Below are 22,480 nucleotides of genomic sequence, written 5' to 3'. Positions count from 1 at the left end.
AGTATAGGCCTATATTTGTTATCCCTGGCATGCATTAAACCGACAAGCTTTCGTAAGCTAGTTATTTTGATTGGGCAAAACATAAAACCAAGTAAACCGATACTTGAGGGAAAGGTTTCGGCTAACCTGTTGCATGTGTAAAAGCAGTCTCAAAACGTGAGTGGTTCTTCCCTCAACCTTGTGTAGACTTGCCCGACTGGTGTTGAATGACACAAGCAAATGCAGCTCTGTTTTGATAACCAGTGTCAAGAAAAATTGTGCACACCTACTTGAACTGTAAAACAACAGCACATCCTCACTAACATGTCAAGATTAAACCAACGGCTATGAAGTATCTGATGGTAAGTCACGTGAGTAAACTCAGCCTATCTTTAGTGCATGTTATCTGAAAATGTGGTTAACTATTAGATGGGGTACAAGTAAAGACAATAGTTAAGAAACAAAACAGGCCACTGCGTTGATTCAAAACTTCAATTCAAATATTTTATTAAAAGGGTAGTTCACCCCAAAAAGATGACAGTTATGTCATAATTTACTCACCCTCAAGTTGTTCCGAACCCTATTTGAGTTTCTTTCTTCTGTTGAACATAAAAGAAGATATATTGAACAATGTGTTTAACCAATGCTGGAACACATTAACTTCCATATTATGGAAAAATACAATGAAAGTCAATGGGGACCGTTAACTATTTGGTTACATTCTTTTTTTTCTTTTGTTTGTGATGACAGAATTTTAATTTTTGGGTTAACTATCCCTTTAAGGTAATTTTATGTCATGTTAACAGTATATGTCAAATTATAGCTATTTTGCTGGAAAATTGATGAAATAAAATAATGTTTATTCATGGATGATCTAGTGAATTAAATGTGTAATTTCACTTTATCATATTTAAGTTTTTGTTTAGAACTATATGGATGCAAGCCAGACGATCAAATGATTCGTAACAAAAATGTCTGGTATAAACGTCAAAGCAAAATCTTTACTGTTCTATAGACATTTCTCTGTGCGCGTAGATAGAGGGCGCCGCAGTTCAGAGGGCCTGAAGTGTGAAGAGCAGCAGTGGCGTTTCATTTTTCATCCCATTTCCGAACTTCCATCTGGCATCTTCCATTTTAACACCTGTTAGCACGTCGGTCTTCTCATTTTCAAGCATGCATTATCTTTTGGGAGCTGGTGCGGGCAGGGAATAAGTGTGCATAGTGAGATCATCTGTTGTGTTTGGATGCGCCGTCCCCTGTGATTCCCACAGAATACTCTCATTATTTCTAAAGAAAGCCTTCACCATTTCAATGTTGCTGTAATTTTCTGTTCAAGGTAAGTGCAGTAATATCAGACCTTGAACAGCAGCTACTTTTTAAAACATGCAACATTCTTGATGCTTGCTGAGGCGCTGTAGATGTTGATCTCATACACTTATTATTTCTAATCTTTTTTTATTGGCATTTTGTCAGGACAATATGAAATACATTCACATCGAACTGATCAACCTGCAACAAAATGTCCTTACCGTGTCAAACCCCAAACCTTAACCATCCCTACCCAGGGAGGAAGAAGAAAACAAGACTACACATATTATTATTCATTTAATATTTGGGGTTTTAATTTCCTAACCCCAAATATGACCAATAAAATTGATGCTTGCCCTATCAAACATAATTATGTTGAATGTGGCGAGGAAAGACTGTTTGATGAAATAATACAAATAAATATATAAATCTAGTTATTTTAGTAGTTCACTCAAAAATAAAAATGGTCATTTACTCAGCCTTATGTTCTTCCAAACCTGTTGAAGTTTGTTTCTTCTTTTGAACACAGATGATGATATTTTGAAGTATGTTAGTAACCAAACAGTTGCTGGTAGCCATTGGCTTCCATAGTATCCCACCCCCCATACTATCCACCATTTTTCCCGTAAGAGTGGGCGCAGCCATTTGTAAATTTCATGTGTCTAGCTTCCGGTGTCACCCGCTTCCAGCTATTTTTAGCTGTACAATACAGCTCGTTTTGCTACTTGATATTGCCAACTGGTGTGTCTTGTCTTATATTATTTTAATCTATTATCTTAATGATAAACAAACTGGTTTGTAGTGCAAACAGTTTTCGCGTTTACTGCACGTTGTTATTCTTCTCGTTAGCGGCTAATGAACCGGAAGTCTCGCACATTCACAGAAAACTGCTTACTTCCACGTTGAAAAATAAGGTGGATAGAAGTAAGTGGCTACCAGCAACTGTTTGGTTACCAACATTCTGTTCAACAAGAGATGGATACTTTTTAGAACAATTTGAGGGTAAATGATGACCGAATTTTCAGTTTTGGGTGAACTGTCCCTATCAATCAGTCTAAAAGACTCCCAAATTTGAGTTGCTTTTTGAAAGTGTTTGAGACTTTGCTTAGAGTAATAGTAGATATTACATCATCTTTTGAAGATACACATTTGCTGTTTTTGAAAAAAAGTTTTTTTTTTTTAAATTAATTAAAACTTACAACATTAAAATGTTAATGTTGTTTTGTTTAGTATGTAGTTAGAGCCAATTATTGGCGGGTGGGTTCATTCTGTCGGAAGCGCTGCATCAATCACGTCTCTGAATTAGATTGTGTTATTGTGGTTATTTAGTAAAATGGCTTGATTAGTGGTGTGATGTGATTTGTTGAATATGCCACACACACAGTGACTCTTCAGAAGGTGGGCTGAGGTGTGTGTGCACTGGAGTCTTGATTGGGCTGTTGCCTCTTTTCACAAGTCGTAATTGCAGGTGACATTTAACAGGAGATGTCAGATTAATCCGGAAAGAGGCCGGCTTGATTGGCTTGGAGTCATGTGACCGAGGAAGACCACGCACACACACACACGCACGCACACACACACACACACACACATTGTTGCATTTCCTAAAAAAATCTAAAAAGTTTGGCTGCACAATTTGTGTAAAATATGTATGTTTTGTGTGTGTGTTTTGTTGTTTTATCCAACAGAAGTTTAAGGCATTGCTAATATCTTTTTATGTTATTTTTACAATTGTTATTTTGAAGATTTATTTGATCAAAGATATTTTAATTAATTATCTCTTGCCTTTTTGGATTTTTTTTTTTTTTTTCATGCAATCATTTACAATTTGATTCATTTTACTAAGGTTTATATCTAAAAAAATATATTTTTTACTTTTATGTAATCATTTACAATTTTTACAGTTAATTTTGCATACATGATAGGATACTTTTATCTATTGCAAAACAACTTTTTAACTTACTTTTTATGCAATCATTTATTCAATAGCTACATAATATAGTAGCAAGTATCTTTTTTGTTACTACTAGCTGTCATTATATAGCTTTAATTATTGATAATCATCCTCTTTTTTTAGATAATTTGCCAGCAAATCCTTGGTAAACATTGCAAGGGTAATGAAAGTCGCAAGTATGGAGTGTTGCTTTATTTAATCGAGCCAAGTGGCTGCTCAAAATGAACTCATTCACTGATTCTTATGTTCGTTACATTTTTTTTTATTTGATCGAAAGTGGTGAAGAGTTGAATTGGTTGAGTTGTTTACTCTGTAATTACTTGATTATTCCACCAGTGTGATCTATTTGAGCTGATTTGTGGGTGACGTTTAGTAGGTGGGCATTATAGCATTGATCAGCCAGTCATAGTGCTCAGGAGGCACCTGATGTGTTTCGACAGATTTAACCATTTCAGCTTATTTCAAGGACAACCGCCATGCATGTTACTCAATCAGCACTGTCAATAAAACCTTTTTATTGCTCATACACGCATGGCTACCCCTTCGGTATGTTCATGTAGTGATGTGCTCTTCATGCTGCTCATCTTCTTAATATGCATTATTCCTACCCACAATGCCCTGTTCTCTCCCCATGCTTCCTTCCGCCTCCTTGATTGGGCGCTGATTATGATTGCTCTTGATTGTGCTGAAGAAGGTCTGTTGATGTTGTTTTCCTTGCTAACCTGTGTCATTCTGACAGAGAGTTTCGAGGCGCATGCAGGAAGTGCAATAGCTGTCTGCATGTGTGTAAATAAAGTGTTTGATATGTCGCCACCCTCAGCCTGCAGGTAAAGAACAGTGAAGAGCTCTCCACTGAAGAGGCGTCTGAGGCTTTGTTCACACTGCAAACAATTCAGATTTGTTTTTCAAATGTCCCCACTAAAATATCTCATTAAATAGGGATTGCTTTTGTGTAGAGGTAAATTTGATTGCAAGCCATAGTGTTGTTTGTTGTGTGAGCTTATTGTCCTTTCGAGACTTTTTGAGGTCTTTTCAGTGAGTCAAATGAATCTGATCGGAATCAATATTTCTGAATCCAATTTATTTATTAACATCTTTATCCATTAATCACAAACAACTGAAGGGTCATGCAGGAAATGCATTGAAAAAAAAGCATGGGAACCTTTTAATTTGTCTTTGTTCTTTTTGAGTAATTGAGTAATTTTGTACAACTTATTTTTATTTCAATTTCAAAATATTCAATATTGAATAGAAATATAAAATATTCTATCATATAAAAATTTTAAATATTAAAAGCATTTTTTAAAATCTAAAAATATTTCTTTTTATCTAGATATTAAAAGCATTTTTTAAAATCTAAAAATATTTCTTATCTTATTTAAAAAAAATTTATTTAGTACATAAATTAATATTTAAGTTTTCAAAATAAAGGAAATCCACAGCACATTAGGTTTTGTTGTGGTATTGAAATCTGTATCAAGAATCATGAAATATCATTAGTATTGGTTGCAACTACTAATATTTTGGTCTTATGATGGTCATTTCATAATAGAGATGTGGGTTAGCTCTATACAGGTATTTCAAAGAATATCTCCTTTTGTCGTCTTTCCTCTTTCCAGGTCCAGCAAAACCATGAACCTTTGCTCTAAATGTTTTGCTGGTAAGTTACTTTCATCACATGGTCTATATAATTACAATTCTACTTGAATCAGTGTGCCTGGGAGACTCTCACGCTCTCTCTGTTCTCTCCATCAGACATACAGAAGAAACAGCCAGACGAGGACTGCACTCCAGAGCCCGCCCCCAGCTCAAGCAATAGCCAATCAGCAGTCTTCTGTAACGAGACGAGCAGCAGCAGTAGCCAAACCCTGTCCTCCAAGCCAGCCAGCTCTGAAGAGCCCTCAACAGAAGCCACGCCTCTTCCTGCACAGGATGGTGAGGACACACAAATTCTGTCTTCTAATAACTGAGATGATATTTCAGCGCTCATCGTTGCATCTAGTCTCAGATGGGCTCTAATCATTTTAATATCACACAGCACTCATAGAGAATGATAGACCACTGACACATAATACTGCAGATGAAAAAGATCCACTGGCATATTATAATGAGTTTGTTTATTAACTTTTGGGAATGTCAAATGCCAAAATATGAGTTGAGGACAACCAGAAAGTCTGAAACCTTAGAGCTATAGACTAGTGGTACTCAAACAGTGGGTAAAATGCTCCTAAATAGCAATGCCAATGTCATGGGTTTGATTTCCAGGGAATGCATGAACTGATAAATGCAATGTACGTCGCTTCGGATAAATGCGTTTGCCAAATGCATAAATTTAAATCTTCTATCATTCTCTCTCTCCCAGAAGTCTCCAGTACAGACACAGCTCGCGGCACGCTATCCACTCCTACAAAACGACCCTGCGACTCAGGTACACCTCACCACCGCTCTTGTGTATGTGTGTGTCTAACAGCTTTTTATAGTCTAGCTCATCACACTGCTGAGGAACTGAGTTGTAAATGTACAGCAGCATACAAATGTGGTTATAAGACTCAAAGCAGGTTTGAAGGTAATCAGGTGTTTCAAATTGCACAAAAGTTATCTTCATCTGTAATGTTTTGTTGTACCATTTATCCTACAATTTTTTTTTTTTTTTTAGAGAAAATAATTGTTAATTTAAAAATCCAATTGTCAAAATATAATTTTTCTGAGTCAGTGTAGAAATGTGATTCATCATTACTTTACACATTCCTTACCACCTCTCCATCCACAAGAAAGAACAGTTTTAAAGTTGTAAAACCACTGAAAGCTCTGGTTTAGACTGACTAACCAAGGTCAGAGGGAGCTAAATCAATAGAGTTGAAGCGCTGGTCAAACCATGATGCTGTCTAGTGTATATGCATACTTTCTGCTGCCTCTGACATCCCTTTGCAGTGGTTCCACATTATACCCACTTCTTAAGTGGTATATATATATATCTCCTATGTACTGCTGTCTGTGTTGTTCGTTAATCAAACAACACATGAAAAAGAGAATGACTCACTGCTCTTGGCTGAATAACTCCTGTAGCTTTAACAAGAATCATGTATTTATTTCATACAGTGAAGATTATGTAGTGTTTAATTAATTTGTGCATTATTTATTACTTAAAGTGATAGTTCACCTAAAAATTAAAATTCTGACATCAAGACTCACCTTCAAGTTCTTTCAAACCTCTATCAGTTTCTTTCTTCTGATGAGGAAAAAAAAAAAAAGTTAAATGGTAACCAAACCAGTTGACGGTAGCCATTTATTTCCTTAGTATGGGGAAAAAATACCATGGAAGTCAATGGTTACCGGCAACTATTTGGCTCTGAATATTTTCCAAAATGTATTTTTTGTGTGTTCAACAGAAGAAAGAAACTCATACAGGTTTGGAACAAGTGGAGGATGAGTAAATCATGGCAGAATTTTCATTTTTCTGTGAACTATCCCTTTAAATGCTACTGTTAAATAGACATGAAAAACTCATATTAAATTATATATTCATAAACTCATATAAGGGCTTGCTTACTGAGTGGTAACACCTTAGTAGAGGTCTGCATTCCCACGGCTCTCTCGCAAGATTTCTTGCGACGCGGGATTAAATTCCCGAATAAAACTCGGTAGCGGTCGGTAACTCTGGTGTAATTTGAACGGGAGCGGGCGGTTTAACAATATCCTGTTCCAGACGTCCTTTCAGAACAGCATATCTGTGCTTTATTCTCATTGACCACCGGTACAGCCTGCACTCAGGACTGTTATGCACACGCTGCATGCATGAACCAGTGCTCTCTGCGTCACGCGTTTCATTTGCGGGGTCTGTGCGCGCAGCATGTGCATAACGGTCCTCAGAGCAGGTTGTAGCCCACCGGTGGTGACAGAACAGGCAGGTTGTCGATGAGTAACAGAGCAGAATATGGATGGAGCAAAGTGAGGATGTGCTGTCCTTGAATAACGTTCAACTCGGTTTTGTTTATATTTTGCTTAGCCTATCATTTTAAATGACAGGTGTCGTATTTATTTATTTATTTTTCTCTGCGACACTTTTCCTACTGTGTTAACAGCAAAATGTTAAACAAATTTAGTATTTTGACAAGACGAATAAAATAACTTTTGTACAACCTAAATTTTTTTTTTTTCTCTGCAACACTTTTTCCTATTGTGTTGTAAATGTTAAACGAATTGTATCCTGACAAAACGAATAAAAATACACTTTTTAAGACACAAAATTTGTTTAACATTTTGCTGTCAATAAATCCAAGACTCTTGATAAGATTAATAAAATAACAAATACAATTTTGTGCAGACTACACATTTATTTGTTAGCCTATCTCTCTTTCTTTCAGTAGAGGAAATTTAAATGCGAGATTCTGGAAACGAGATCTAAATTTAGCGGGAACGGTCGGGTCGGGAAGAAAATTATTCTAAGCGGACAGCGAGTGAACAAAGAGTGAATATATCGTGGGAGCTGGTGGGTGCGGAATATAACCTCGCGGGAGCGGGACCAAAAAAACTGTCCCGCGCAGACCTCTACACCTTTGCATCTAACTAGCAACCAGTCAGAACACTTTAGCATGCACCTAGCCAGGCCTACATCCTTTAAACCTCAAATAGCGATGCGTGTTTGTGTGTTCAGCCTCAGGTTCGGAGAGCGAGTCGTCTCCGGAGAAGCGTGTTCGTGTGGGAGAGGCCTCATGTTCTGAAGATTCTCCACGAGTTCCCAAGCAGAAGAACCGTCGGCGGTGCCATCGCTGCCAAACCAAACTGGAGCTTGTACAACAGGAGCTGGGGTCCTGTCGCTGTGGTTAGTATGGCTGTCATCTTACGGCGTGTCTTCTGCGAGATGATGTGACAAAACTGTGATGCTTCCTGATTCGCATGCGTGAAGTCTGGACAGCTTTGTTGACAATGAAAGTTTTCTAGTTTTGTCGCATCACATCACTAGTTCTGAGACGTGCAGAATGATGTAAATGATGGGCTTTCCGATTCTGCCGATTCCATGCGGGCTTGTTCATTCCTCACCTGACTGTTTGCAATTTCAGCGAGAACTTTTAGATCCCTACAGAACTAAAGGAGTATATTTAACCCCCCTCTGTCATTTAAATTTTAGACACTAACTGTAGGTAATGAAATAAAGGGAGCATTTACACATAATTGCGCAGTTAACATCAGTCCTCCTGGCTGTGCTAGTTATTTTTTGTCTTGTTTTGTTAAACTGAAGGTGGTATTGTAAGTCATCAGTCTAATGACAATTCCCACTGCTCTGCTAATACACTTATGGATCTGACTGTTCCTGTGACAGCTCGCATCTGAGTCATTATCCCACCGGGGTTTATCTCAGACAGGACTCCTGCCGTTACTTGACGCCGAAAACTCTGCTTGGAGTTTTAGGAAAATCTGTTTGGATGTACAGTAACGTATAATAACCTGCAGTCAAGTAAATGAGTAATCTGAGTCAATGTAAAGGAATTGTTTACCTAAAAAAAAATTAATTTGCTACCAATGTACTCACCGTCAGGCCATCCAAGATGTAGCTTAGTAAGTTTCATCATCAGAACATTTATCAGTGCAGTGAATGGGTGCCATCAGAATGAGAGTCCAAACAGCTGATAAAAACATCACAATGATCCACACCACTCCAGTCCATCGGTTAACATTTTGTAAGAAACAAATGTTTCATGAAGAAGTTTTTACTTGAAACTATCGCTTCTGGCCATAATCATAATCCATAATCTCCAGTGAAAAAATCAACCATCACTTGAAAATCCACCGACATATTTGCATCTTGGATATTCTGAGTAATTTTTCAGTTAATTTTCATTTTTGGGTGAACTATTGCTTTAAATGTTTGACTGATTCAGACCTCTGCTAATTGATTCAATAAATTCATTAATACGAACTGCCTCATTTGAGCGAATCTCTCATGAATCAGGCAGCACATCATGCTTTGTTCATGGTTGCATGCAGTCAGTGAGAACAACGCCACGTTATGTTTTTCTTTCTCATCAGACAATTCAAACGCTGACAGATCATCTATAATAAATATGCACATTCTTTTTCACCGTGTGGTTGCAGCTTCAGCGACGTCGCTCCTGAATAGCGCTACATGATGCACTGGTGTGTGCAGTGCCATGCAGCTCTTCTGTGGCTGCAGTAATTGAAACATTGTAAGCTTTTAATCATCTCTGACTCATTAAAAACACCATGTGTATTAATGAATATATTAAACTGCTTAACGAGACTTTCTTCTTAATGAGGCTCTTAAGACAGAATGGATCCTCCTCCGTGTGCAGAGCTGATTTTTATTTACTTGGAAATGAGCTCAGATCACAGATTTTACTCTAAGAAGTCAGCTTACGTTTTGCCTACCTATCCACCTTATTTTTCCCGTAAGAGCGGGCACGGCCATTTGTAAATTCAATGGGTCTAGCTTCCGGTCTCATTCACGTCCAGCCTATATTAGCTGTACAAAACTGCTTGATATTGCAAATTGGTGTCTAAAAAAATATTTTTTTAATGTATTGTTTTAATAATGAACACACTGGTTTGTGGTGCCATTTCGGAGGGGGGTAGTCGTGGCCTAATGGATAGGGAGTCGGATTTGTAACCCAAAGGTTGTGGGTTCGAGTCTCAGGTCTGGCAGGGATTGTAGGTGGGGGGAGCGAATGTCCAGCGCTCTCTCCACCCTCAATACACGACTGAGGTGAGACCCTTGAGCAAGGCACCAAACCCCCAACTGCTCCCCGGGCACCGCAGCATTGGCTGCCCACTGCTCCGGGTGTGTGTGTGTGTGTGTTTGTCCACTTCTCATTGCTGTGTGTGTGCACTTGGATGGGTTAAGTGCAGACCACAAATTCCAAGTATGGGACGACATTCTTTCCTTTTTCCTTTTTTTTTGTTAATTTCATTAATTTCCTATAGCGGCTAATGAACCGGAAGTCTCACCCATAGGCTTACTTCCGCTTTGAAGAATAAGGTGGAGAGTTAGTGGTGTTTGCTAGCATGTATATTGCTCAACTTGGTCTAAAGGGTTTGATGTCCAGTAAACGTATTATTTAGCTACTAATGCAGCTAAGCTAAAATTAGAAATTTGATCCCAGCGTCATGACAGTGAATTTTGCAAGCACCACTAAAATCTAGTTAGTTATATTAAAATGATCTCATCACAGTTTTTACACTTCCAACCTATGATTTTCACATTTTTAGTTAGTGGTGTTTGTCTGCATAGCAATTTCTCCGTGTAGTGTTAGGGATTTTAACATTGCACATTTTGTCTGGCAGAATGCCCTTCTTTATTTATTTTTTTTAATTAAAATTTTTTATTATGTGTTTGTTTCCACTATAAAACATTTAGCATTTTTATATAAATATATATATTATTTTTGTTATGCCAATAATACATTGAAACTGAAATTGAATTTGGAGAGAATAAATGGCCAAAAAAGAGATTTTATTGAATTTAAATTTTATTTAAATTTTATTGAATTAAATTTTTTTTAAACTTTATTTAAAAAAAAAAAAAAAACATTTGTTTGATTTGAGATATTTATTAAACATTTTTAATGGTCATGTTTCACTTCTAAATAATATGAATGGCACCCTGGTGGCAACTTGCGCTGATAACTTTTAACTTTTTTTATTTGTTTGTTTGTTTGCAAATTATTTATTAAATATTTTAGTTTTTCATTTCTCATGTTTTTCCATCTCATTAAGCTGAAAACCATTCTAGATGCACAATTATTTTCATTGCAACTGAACACTAAATGAAAAACTGAAATTAGATTTGGAAAGGTTAAAAAATGGCAAAAAAAGCACTAAATAGAATTGCACTGAAGGATGGCCCGAACACTATTTAGCTTTAGGATATAGAGACTTGGAGTAGGCTCTGTTTACTTGTTCCAGTTTGTAACCACCTCCAACAACCCATCATGCCAGTGTTCCACTTCTTTTTACTTCGAAATGATCTGAGATCATTATAATCTCTGTGCCAGCTCTCTGGTGTTCATTTAAAAAAGCTGACACTTCAGCAGGGTTAACGGTGACGTAATTAGTGACTTTTCAGAGCCATTCCCGATGTCTCAAAGAGGCGGTGTGTGGGGAACAAGACGTGCTCTCAAGCATGCTGTTAAAATTCGTTAAACCAAGTGTTACATGCCGTGGTATTAAAATCAACCTTGAGCAGATTATACAACACTTTCATCTCATTCTGATCGCTCTCCCTCTCTCTCTCGTTCTCAGGTTATGTGTTCTGCATGTTGCACCGGTTGCCGGAGCAACACGACTGTATGTTTGACCATCTGGGACGCGGCCGAGAGGAAGCCGTGCTGAAGATGGTGAAACTGGACCGCAAGGTGGGCCGAACCTGCCAGCGCATCGGAGAGGAGTGCTCTTGAACGCCCCCCTGCATACACACACACACACACACACACACACTCACTCGCAAACACACACACACACGCACACACACACACGTATCCACCGACCACACGACTCACTCACCTGTTAGTGGCATCTTTTTTCCTCCAACACATCTCAGAGGACCTACACCCCTGCTTGACCTCTGACCTCTGACCTGTGACCCCTCTCAGTAGCCTCGTGCTCATCACACACAGGCGACCCGCACAGCCTTAACTTTCTGTTATCTGTCCTTCCACACACCTCCGAACGCAGGTCAGCAGGTCAGACGAATTTGGCGGTCTGTATTTTGGAGAACTGCTCTCGTCTCGGAGGCTGCGATCGACTCCAGGGGAAACACATCGATCGATCGAGACCTCTGGGAACTTCTGCTCCGGACGTTGCGATGACAGACACCGACCGAGGGAAGGGGGGGCGACCTGGATCCGCATGAGTCACCCCGTCCCGGGACAAAACGAAAAAGAAAGGCCGGCTCTGCCGCGGCCCGTGGGCTCGAGCCGCGTCAGAGCCGTGCCCGTTTCACTGGCGTACACTCACACTCACATATGCACTTACAGCCGTGTTTTCAAACGCCGCTCGGCACGAGGGCCGAGGCGAAACCAGACGGTACCCTTCGGTTTGGGTTCGGTTGGGAAAGGGCCGCCCACAGCTCATCTGAGAACTAGTTCGTTCAGGTCTGAATAAACACACTCTGTAACCTCGTACGACTCCCATCAGCCCTTGCATCATGCACTCTGCCTCTTTTAAAGCAGCTGAAGATCTCGGTGGCTTTTTTTGCCCTTTTTTCTGGCTTTCTCTCCTTCATTCTCACTAGTTCCTGTACTTTCTCCTGCCTGCTCATGCTAACCTTTCTTTCTATATTCTCTTGATGCGTTCTCTTTTGTTTTTCTTTCTTTCCTTCCCTCCCTCACATGCATTATGGAGGGATGTGTTCAGCTCTGGTGGGAACGAGGAAGGCGGAGCCTCAATTTACCTGCGCTTTTTTTTTTGTTTTGTTTAAAATTTTTTATTATTATTACTTTGACTGGTTTTCTGTTGAGATGTCGACATGGACAGAACTGAAGAAAAGAGATGAATATTGTGTATCTTAAGAAAAATCCTTATTTAACCTCCTTTGTGTTTCTGGTTAACTCTCACTCTAAGCATAGAGCTGCATTACTTTGTCCTTTTTAGGTTAACATTAAAAAAACATACAAAAAACGAAGATATGGATAAGATAAAATTCTGTAGCCTTTCTTTTTTTGTTTTCTTGTTTTCCTTTTTTTCCTTTCCTCTTTTGCTGAAAAAGAATAAAACTGGATTAGAGGATGTGTGGTATGCTTTTCTTTTCTTTCTTTTTTTTTGTTTTTTTAGTATATTAAGAGTGTTTTTCATTTACATACACAGAGTTTGTGCAAAAACATGTTGATTTAAACAGCTGTAGAATGAAATATGCGAAGAATTCATAAATATACTAATACACTACCAAGTTTGGGGTCAATATAGGTTTTTTAATGTTTTGGAATGAAATTTTTTATGTTCACCAAGGCTGCATTTATTGGATTAAAAAAAACTGTAAAAACAGTAATATTGTAAAATATTTTTACAATTTAAAATAACCACTTTCTATTTTAATGTAATGTAAAATGTAATTTATTCCTGTGATGAAAAGCTGATTTTTTTAGCATCATTACTCCAGTCTTTAGTAACATGATCCTTCAGAAATCATTCTAATGTACCGATTTGCTGCTCAAGAAACATTTATCATCAGTTGAAGACAGTTGCAATGCTTAATATTTTTGTGAAAACTAATGATGAACAAACTTAAGGAAGTTCTTGTAATGTTTTACTTAATGTAAAGCACTTTGAGATGTAACATTGAAAGGCACTATAGAAAATAAGGATTATCATTATTATAATGAATAGAACGTTCAAAAGAACAGCGTTTATTTGAAATAGAAATGTTTTTACTGTCACTTTTGATTAACTTAATGCATCTTTGCTGAATATAACTAGCAATTTCTTCCTCTTCTTTGAAAAATATCTTATACTGACCCTAGATTTTTGAGTGTGTGGTGAAGCTGTACTTAAATATAAATGCCAAAATGGCCGCTGGGTAAACAAACTTTCTTCAATAGAGGTTTTAGCCATAATAAATAATTGTAACAGACCTTTTATGTGCAGAAGATACTAAAAGAAAAAGACAGAGCTTGAACATGCATGCCGGTCCAACAAGTAAACGGAGTCTGATTTGGAACAGGGCCGACAACAATTCTCATATTTTTAATGTGGTTAAAAAGAAAAATTGTAAACCGGCATAAGCCAAACACTAATTCCTTTGACAAATAGATTAGCCATAAAAGCTGGAAGCACAACCGCAGGACAGACAGAAATTAGTGGGCTGGAGGAATGGCTTCATAAATTCCCCCGGATGGAATGAACACCTGTGACCCAGTTTCTTCAAAACCTGCATCATGAGCCCTGCAAATATGGGTCTGACGGCGACCATTCATAAAGCGCTTCTGTTTAAGGTCAGTGACGTGTAACCTGTGGTGGAGAAGCTCCGATCCTGGATCCCATGAGCGCAGCGGAGGCTGCGGTGGGCTGGAAGCTTTAAGCCCAGCTATGAACTCATAATGGCTGTCTGAAACCAAAGGCAGCTGTCTTACTGCCAAGTCAGCCAGTGACTTAATAGAGGGGTTTTACTTTTATTTCAGGCACAGCCAACAATTTGTTGCGTCCTACGGTGGTATATAAATAAAATTCTGCATGTTCCGTGAATATGCTACATTTTAATGTCTTCTGACTTTTTTTTTTTTATTATGAGACCTATTAGATGGAGTGAATTTAGATAAATTGGGGAAGATGTATGCACCTGCAGCATGAAAAGCATCTGTTTTTAAATGCATTAAATATCTGTATGACCTTTTCAACTGTAATACAAAGTCAGTGTGTTAATATTATGATTGTAAAAAGCAACATTCCTTTTTTTATTCACTAATTCATTTTTTAAATTAATGTTCATTTTTAGAAATAACAAAACAACATACATCAGGGTTTTAATCTGTTTAGATACATTTGCCTGAATTGTGGTGATAGTCCTGCAAAGACCGCAAAATAATATATAGTAATATGTATTAAAATAAATTAAGTTTTCAAATATATATATATATATATATATATATATGTGTGTGTGTGTGTGTGTGTATTATAATACAATAGAAGTAAAATAAAGTAAAAATATTAAAAATAGAATTCAAATCATTCTAATAGGCTGACATAGTGCCCATTATTATCAATTATCCAGTTATTATTGGTGCTTCAATTAATAATTAATTCAATTAACAATTCTATTATCAATGTTTCAACATTAATAATTAATTAAAAAAAATTTTTTAGCAAATCAGCATATTAGAATGATTGCTGAAGGATGATGTGATACTGAAGACTGGAGTAATGATGCTGAAAATTCAGCTTTGCATCAGGAATAAATTACATTTTAAAATATATTCAAATAGGAAACATTTATTTTAAATTTCAATAATATTTCACAATATTCCTGTTTTTTTATATATATATATATATAAAACATCAGTCTATATAATATGTGTGTTCATGGAAAGTGGCTAGCAGTTGTCAGTTGTGTTGTGATGGATGTAAGGTAAGCGGATGATGAGTGTTGAATCTTCTCAGACATCAGTCTCACAGCTCTGTGTCAGCAAAGACAGGAATCTCTAATCAAATAGCACCTTCAGATGCAGCGCGGCCAGCCGGTGTGCTGAGACTCAAACAGGGCCACTGCAGCACTGGCAGCCACTCCAAAGGCAGATGGGCAGATCAATCAAATAAATGGAGACAAAATATTCCTCATAAACAGGGACTTTTGATAAATATGTGGCTTACTGTGCCGAAACGTTCAAACGAAAGGCACTGCATACTGTGCAGAGTTCAGCATTTACTGAACAAATAAAGATGAAGCTTGTACTCAGTGTGATCAGGTCATTTCATGTGTTTTATATATATATATATATATATGTATTGGTAAATTTGAAAATTTTGTACTGTATTATATTTTAACATGGAAAAGCAAGCAATTATTTATTTTTTTTACTACAATTTATTTAAATCTAGGTGTTCCTTTATTTTTACATTCTTAAATGAAAATGTTTCAAACAAAACATTTTGTTCAGCAATTTATATATATATATAAAAAAAAAACTTTTAACTAACACCAGCCACTTTCTTAATGGCATCATCCAGGAAGTGACATCACTTTGGAGGGAACTGATGAAATCGAGAGCACAAACTTTAGTATGTATTAGCAGTGGATTTGATGAATGGATGATTCATTTCAGGATGATTAAAACAAAAAACTAAATGATCTTTAAATTGATACACTCGTTTAAAACAGCTATCAATCCCTCACTGAGAAACTTGAATTATATTTCTAAAGGGATTTGTATTTTCTTTCTTTTTTTGTTTTTATAACTGTACTGCCTTAATTATTTGATGTTTTGTACGGTTTAATAAAAAATAAAAATAGAAAAAAGATTTACAAGCCTATTTTGAAGTCCTGAAGTATCATTTCAGATCGGGACTTCAGAGCGCGGATCGTGAATCATTCAATTCGCGAAATGATTCGCGAACCCACTCCAAAGTTCCAATCTGAATCAAAAGATATATGAACCCGCTCCAAAGTTCCAATCTGAATCAAAAGATATATGAACCCGCTCCAAAGTTCCGATCTGAATCAAAAGATATATGAACCCGCTCCAAAGTTCCGATCTAAATCAAATAATTCGACCCACGCTCTGTAGTTCCAGTTTGAATAATGATTTGTGAACCATTGTTTCCGATCTAGACTTCGGATCATAGTTTGTGAATCATTCAATTCGCGAATGAACGCACTGCAAAGTTTCAATTGAAATCAAATGATTCGCAAACCCACTCTGAATTTCTGATCTAAATTCATGATTTCTGTAATGATTCACGAACCATCATTTCAGTTCCAATCTGAATCAAATGATTTGTGAATCTGCTCCGAAATTCTGATCTAATACAAATGATTTGCTAACCCACTCCGAAGTTCCGATATGAATCAAATGTTTTGCGATACGCGAAGTTCTGATCTCAGATGGTTTGCGAACTCTCTCCGAAGTCCCGATCTATATCAAATGATTCCCGATATGCCATCCGATTGGAGCACTTCGAAACAGTGAATCATTTTGCAACGCAGTGAATTAACTGATTCAGAGTTTCGAAAAAACTCAGTTTCTCCTACATGCTTTTTAAAATCATTACAAGCCATATCTAAATTTGGAACACATTATATTATATTATGTTATAATGCATTATGTGAGGGCTCAGACTGGCCATCAGTCCCCATCAGAGCCTGTTGTAGTCTTATCTTGATAGGATATTGTAGTGCTGTAGCGGATTTGTCCACTTGTAATCCACTCAAACACTGATCCTCTGACGGCCAGCGGTTGGCCGGTCATGCGGCTGTAATCCAGGCAGATTCTTCTCAGCATCCGGTAACAGGCTTCCCGCTGCGTCCTAATGCTGTTCTCCCCCAATTAGCCTCATGTTTCTCTTGCACTTCTTGCAAATGTTTTCCTGAGACAGAACGATTTGTTCTGGCTGATAGCAAGTGAAAGCAAATTACCACTGGATTAATGGAGTGAGTGTGTGCGCGTTTGTAGGCCTTATGTGTGTATAAGGATGTTGATCTAATCAAATTAAGAAGGCCAGCAGTGGACGTCCTTATTTACTGTCATATTAGTCAGATATCTGTGTGGAGGATGAGGGAGGAGAGACTGCAGGGTGTCTGATGTGATTTGCGTTCATTATCTCTAAGAGTCGAGCTGAAATTACATCTCTTGTTAATACACACTTTGTTCACTCCGAGTCTTAAATGAACAATCAATCTTAGGCTTTTAGTGTCGACGGTGACCTCTCTCGTATCTCTCTTTATCTTCTGCTCTTTGCACGTATTCAATATAATTCCTGCCACGTAATCTATGATATATATATATATTATAATGATTCAAGTAACTTTTGTGAAAACAAAATGTCAAAATATGGGTGAAATATTGTTCCATCATAATTCAGCAGATGTAAAAAATTAAACAGCATACTTATTTTGATCTATAGGCCCTATAACTGGTGATCATGCTAATTTTATTATATTTTAAGTGATTAAAAACGTCTTGCTGACAAATGGGTAAGACCTAGTGGTTTGAAGGACAGTGGTAAAGATAGGTAAAAATTTAAAATGACAGTTAATTAGTCTTTATGGGCTGCACTGTGATCCTTAAATGGAGTCTTTTAATGCCATCTAATGATTCTTGATATGCCTGACAAGTGTTTTTTTTTTTTGGTATATGAAATATTTTTGCATAAATAAATAAATATCAGGACACATATATTAAAATAAAACCTCCTGAGATTTTTCTTACCATTCAATAATTTGGGGTTGGTAAGATTTTTAGGTTTTTAAAATAAGTCTTTTATGCTCCAAGGCTGCATATATTTGTTAAAATTTGTAAAAATATTATTACAATTTCAAACAACTTTTTACTATTCGAACATATTTTTAAAAAGTAATTTATTCCTGTGATTTAAAGCTGAATTTTTCAACATCATTACTCCAGCCTTCAGTGTCACATAATCCTTCAGAAATCATTCTAATATGCTGCTCAAATACATTTATTATTATTATCAATGTTGAAAATTTTTTGTGGAATTTCAGGAGTTTAAGGCTTCTTTGATGAATAGAAAGTTCAAAAGAACAGCATTAATTTAAAACAGAAATCGTAAACATTTAAGCATATAGTGTAAATAACAAACTGGCTACCACCAATTAAAAATAATGTTTTTCTATCTAGAATTATTGAAAGAAAATTGGTTCCTCTTTTCTACAGCAAAACTTTGTGGCTCTCGGCAGGTGTGTGACGGTGTTTCTGAGTCACTGTATTACGAACAGCTCAAAAATTGCCACTTTACAGACGCTGTGAGGAGGTCTTTTGCAAGTCTCTCTGTTCTTCTCCCTATTATCATCTAAGCTCTCTCTCTCGCTATCCGTTTCTGTCTTGCCCTTTATACTGGCTGCTGAGGATTACTCGTGGACAGCTCAGAGATAAACCAATAAAATGGATAAATATTTAATGACACATCGGTGCTGGAAGGGATAAAACAGATAAGTGAAAGGGATTCACTCTCAGATGAACAATAGTAGTGAAGAGAGAAGTTCAGCTGTGCTCAAAGACGACAGTCGTGTCAGTGAGATGTGGTGACCTGATGCACGTGACCTTTAGTGCTGTCTTGCACTTCATTTTGAGTTTTTAGTTGTGAGTTCAGCAGTTTTAATATTTTTTAATTAAAAAGATATATATATTTTTTGGGGTAACCTTGTATGTTTTTATCACGTGTATCAGGGTTTTTTTGTTTTTTTTTAAACATGTCTGTATAGATTTTATTATGTTTTAGTTTTATTATTATTATTATTACAACTTTATTTCCAGACTCAAGGTCCATTAGCAAGAAACACACACTACAACCCAAAACAATTACACATTAAAAAAGACAGTTATCCCAATAGGTCCTCATGGAGGACTGATATCGCACATCAGTAAGCCCAGGATTTGACAACAACATTATAATATTATTATGTGAAACATCCAGGCGACAAATAAATTTATACATCAATTTTCTCCTTAAAGCAGGGAATGACTGTACTCTTGCCTTACAGAATAGTTCACTTGCACTGCTCCATCTTGGTTTTTTCAGCAGAATCCTCATACAATCATTGTATGCAACCTGAAGCTTACATAGACTCTCTTTCTTAAACTTAACCCACAAAGGAGCAGTATACAAAGAAGTACAATATGCTCTAAAAAGGTTTATCTTTACCTGATCTGAACACATATAAAATTTTCTCACCAACATATTTGCTTGAGCATATAACTTACGACGTTGCCTATACATATCATCATCATCACTCATTTCATTATTAATGATATGTCCTAAATATTTTACTGTAGTACATACATTTAAAACTTGCCCTGATAAATAAAATTCTGGGAAATTCAAATCTCTATGTTCTTTGGTTCTACATATCATGGCAACACTCTTTTTGTATTGTATTGCACATCATATCTAATCCCATAATCAGAACAAATATTAAGCAACTGTTGAAAACCAACACTATGTTTTGTTCTTTTAGTACTTCAACTCTAAATAAGAAAATAATAATAAAAAAAATAATGTTTTCTATATTAATACTAAATTTTATTACATTTTGAATTATACTTTATTTTATTTATTTATTTATTATTTTATTTTTTTTAATTATGAAAATCTATTTGCCTTCATGCTGAAGGTTTTACCTAAATCGTCCATTTATGTGTCAGATTGCACAATATGTTTTGTTTATCCTGATTGATTGGCTATGTTTGGAATAGCATACTACCACCATACTATTTCTGCAGCATACAGTATGTAAAGTATGCAACTTCTGTGTTTTACCATGTAAAGTGTTTACAATTGCATTATGCTTACATCTTCATCCAGTTTTATTTTGAAATAACAGTATTTCACAGTATTCAGTGTATGTGCAGTATGCAGTAAGCCGTGTCCTAGTAATTCATTCATAATTCATACAAACTGATGAACGTAAAGGTATTAAACTTGGTTTAATAAATAACTGTTTAGCGCTGCAATAACCGAACACCACTGCAACGTGACAACATGGCACACAACTGTTTTACATATTCAGCGTTACATAATATATACTGTTAGTAGGTAGTGTGCAGTATTTACTGCACGGTAAGCAGTATGTTAGTATTCCATTCCCAATACAGCCCTGGTGTAGTTTGTTTGCTAATTTGTAGCAGAAAATGCGTTTATCTCATTAATGTGGTTAATTTAAAGATGATCATGGTTAATTATGTCAAAAAAAAAGAAAAGTGAAATATACAAAATCCTAATACGCTATAGCCTATACAGGTGCTGGTCATATAATTAGAATATCATCATGAAGTTGATTTATTTCACTAATTCCATTCAAAAAGTGAAACTTGTATATTATATTCATTCATTACACACAGACTGATATATTTCAAATGTTTATTTCTTTTAATTTTGATGATTAGAGCTTACAGCTCATGAAAGTCAAAAATCAGTATCTCAAAATATTAGAATATTACTTAAGACCAACACAAAGAAAGGATTTTTAGAAATCTTGGCCAACTGAAAAGTATGAAAATGAAAAGTATGAGCATGTACAGCACTCAATACTTAGTTGGGGCTCCTTTTGCCTGAATTACTGCAGCAATGCGGCGTGGCATGGAGTCGATCAGTCTGTGGCACTGCTCAGGTGTTATGAGAGCCCAGGTTGCTCTGATAGTGGCCTTCAGCTCATCTGCATTGTTGGGTCTGGTGTCTCTCATCTTCCTCTTGACAATACCCCATAGACTCTCTATGGGGTTCAGGTCAGGCGAGTTTGCTGGCCAATCAAGCACAGTAACACTATGGTCATTGAACCAGCTTTTGGTACCTTTGGCAGTGTGGGCAGGTGCCAAGTCCTGCTGGAAAATGAAATCAGCATCTCCATAAAGCTTGTCAACAGAAGGAAGCATGAAGTGCTCTAAAATTTCCTGGTAGATGGCTGCGTTGACCGTGGACTTCAGAAAACACAGTGGACCAACACCAGCAGATGACATGGCAGCCCAAATCATCACTGACTGTGGAAACTTCACACTGGACCTCAAGCAACATGGATTCTGTGCCTCTCCACTCTTCCTTCAGACTCTGGGACATTGATTTCCAAAAGAAATGTACAATTTACTTACATCTGAAAAGAGGACTTTGGACCACTGAGCAACAGTCCAGTTCTTTTTCTCCACAGCCCAGTTAAGATGCTTCTGACGTTGTCTCTGGTTCAGAAGTGGCTTGGTAGCCCTTTTCTTGAAGACGTCTGAGCGTGGTGACTCTTGATGCACCGACTCCAGCTTCAGTTCTCTCCTTGTGAAGCTCTCCCAAGTGTTTGAATCAGCTTTGCTTGACTGTATTCTCAAGCTTGCGGTCATCCCTGTTGCTTGTGCACCTTTTCCTACCCAAATTCTTCCTTCCAGTCAACTTTGCATTTAATATGCTTTGATACAGCACTCTGTAAACAGCCACACCTTTCAGTAATGACCCTCTGTGACTTACCCTCTTTGTGGAGGGTGTCAATGTTCGTCTTCTGGATCATTGCCAAGTCAGCAGTCTTCCCCATTATTGTGCTTTCAAAGAACAAGAGATACCCAGAATTTATACTGTAGGGATGGTCATTTATTCAAACTCAAATGTAAATATTCTAATATTTTGAGATACTGATTTTTGACTTTTATGAGCTGTAAGCTCTAATCATCAAAATTAAAAGAAATAAACATTTGAAATATATCAGTCTGTGTGTAATGAATGAATATAATATACAAGTTTCACTTTTTGAATGGAATTAGTGAAATAAATCAACTTTTTGATGATATTCTAATTATATGACCAGCACCTGTATGTGTGGTGATTTTGCTCTGTTAATAAGAGGTGTTGATTCAGAGCGACATTTACTCTTCATTAACACAGATTTCTGTTTATTGAATGCAGTGAATTGCTATAATCCGTCTCATTTCAGCGCTGTTAACCGCCTCACACGTGGTCAATATGCTGAGTAGGTAATTAACTGTTTGTCTGACACATCAACACCCTTAAATCGCACATAGTGATCCTATAGTCAACATCAAATACAATCCTGTTGATGTGGAATGTCAAGTGGACACTGAACAGAGG

General features: G+C 36.8%; 1 protein-coding gene across 6 annotated transcripts in view; it reads left to right on the top strand.

Moving 5' to 3' along the window:
- The window catches only part of zfand3 (zinc finger, AN1-type domain 3), a 29,931-nt gene extending 16,949 nt beyond the window's left edge, over positions 1-12,982 (top strand). For 5 of the 6 annotated variants that reach the window (XM_058794976.1, XM_058794973.1, XM_058794978.1 and 2 more), the window contains 5 exons: positions 4,861-4,901; positions 4,997-5,176; positions 5,604-5,669; positions 7,896-8,063; positions 11,498-12,982. In XM_058794976.1, coding sequence (XP_058650959.1) covers positions 4,874-4,901; positions 4,997-5,176; positions 5,604-5,669; positions 7,896-8,063; positions 11,498-11,652 — 597 coding nt within the window. In that variant the 5' untranslated portion in view covers positions 4,861-4,873 and the 3' untranslated portion in view covers positions 11,653-12,982. Of the gene's footprint in view, positions 1-4,860; positions 4,902-4,996; positions 5,177-5,603; positions 5,670-7,895; positions 8,064-9,334; positions 9,427-11,497 lie in introns of all 6 variants that reach the window. The other variant, XR_009273831.1, reaches the window with a different exon arrangement.
- The last annotated feature ends 9,498 nt before the right edge of the window (positions 12,983-22,480 follow it).

The sequence above is a fragment of the Onychostoma macrolepis genome, chromosome 13 (assembly GCF_012432095.1).
Source record: "Onychostoma macrolepis isolate SWU-2019 chromosome 13, ASM1243209v1, whole genome shotgun sequence".
NCBI lineage: Eukaryota > Metazoa > Chordata > Actinopteri > Cypriniformes > Cyprinidae > Onychostoma > Onychostoma macrolepis.
Note: the sequence above shows the minus strand (reverse complement) of the source record. Positions and strands in the feature narration are given on the sequence as shown.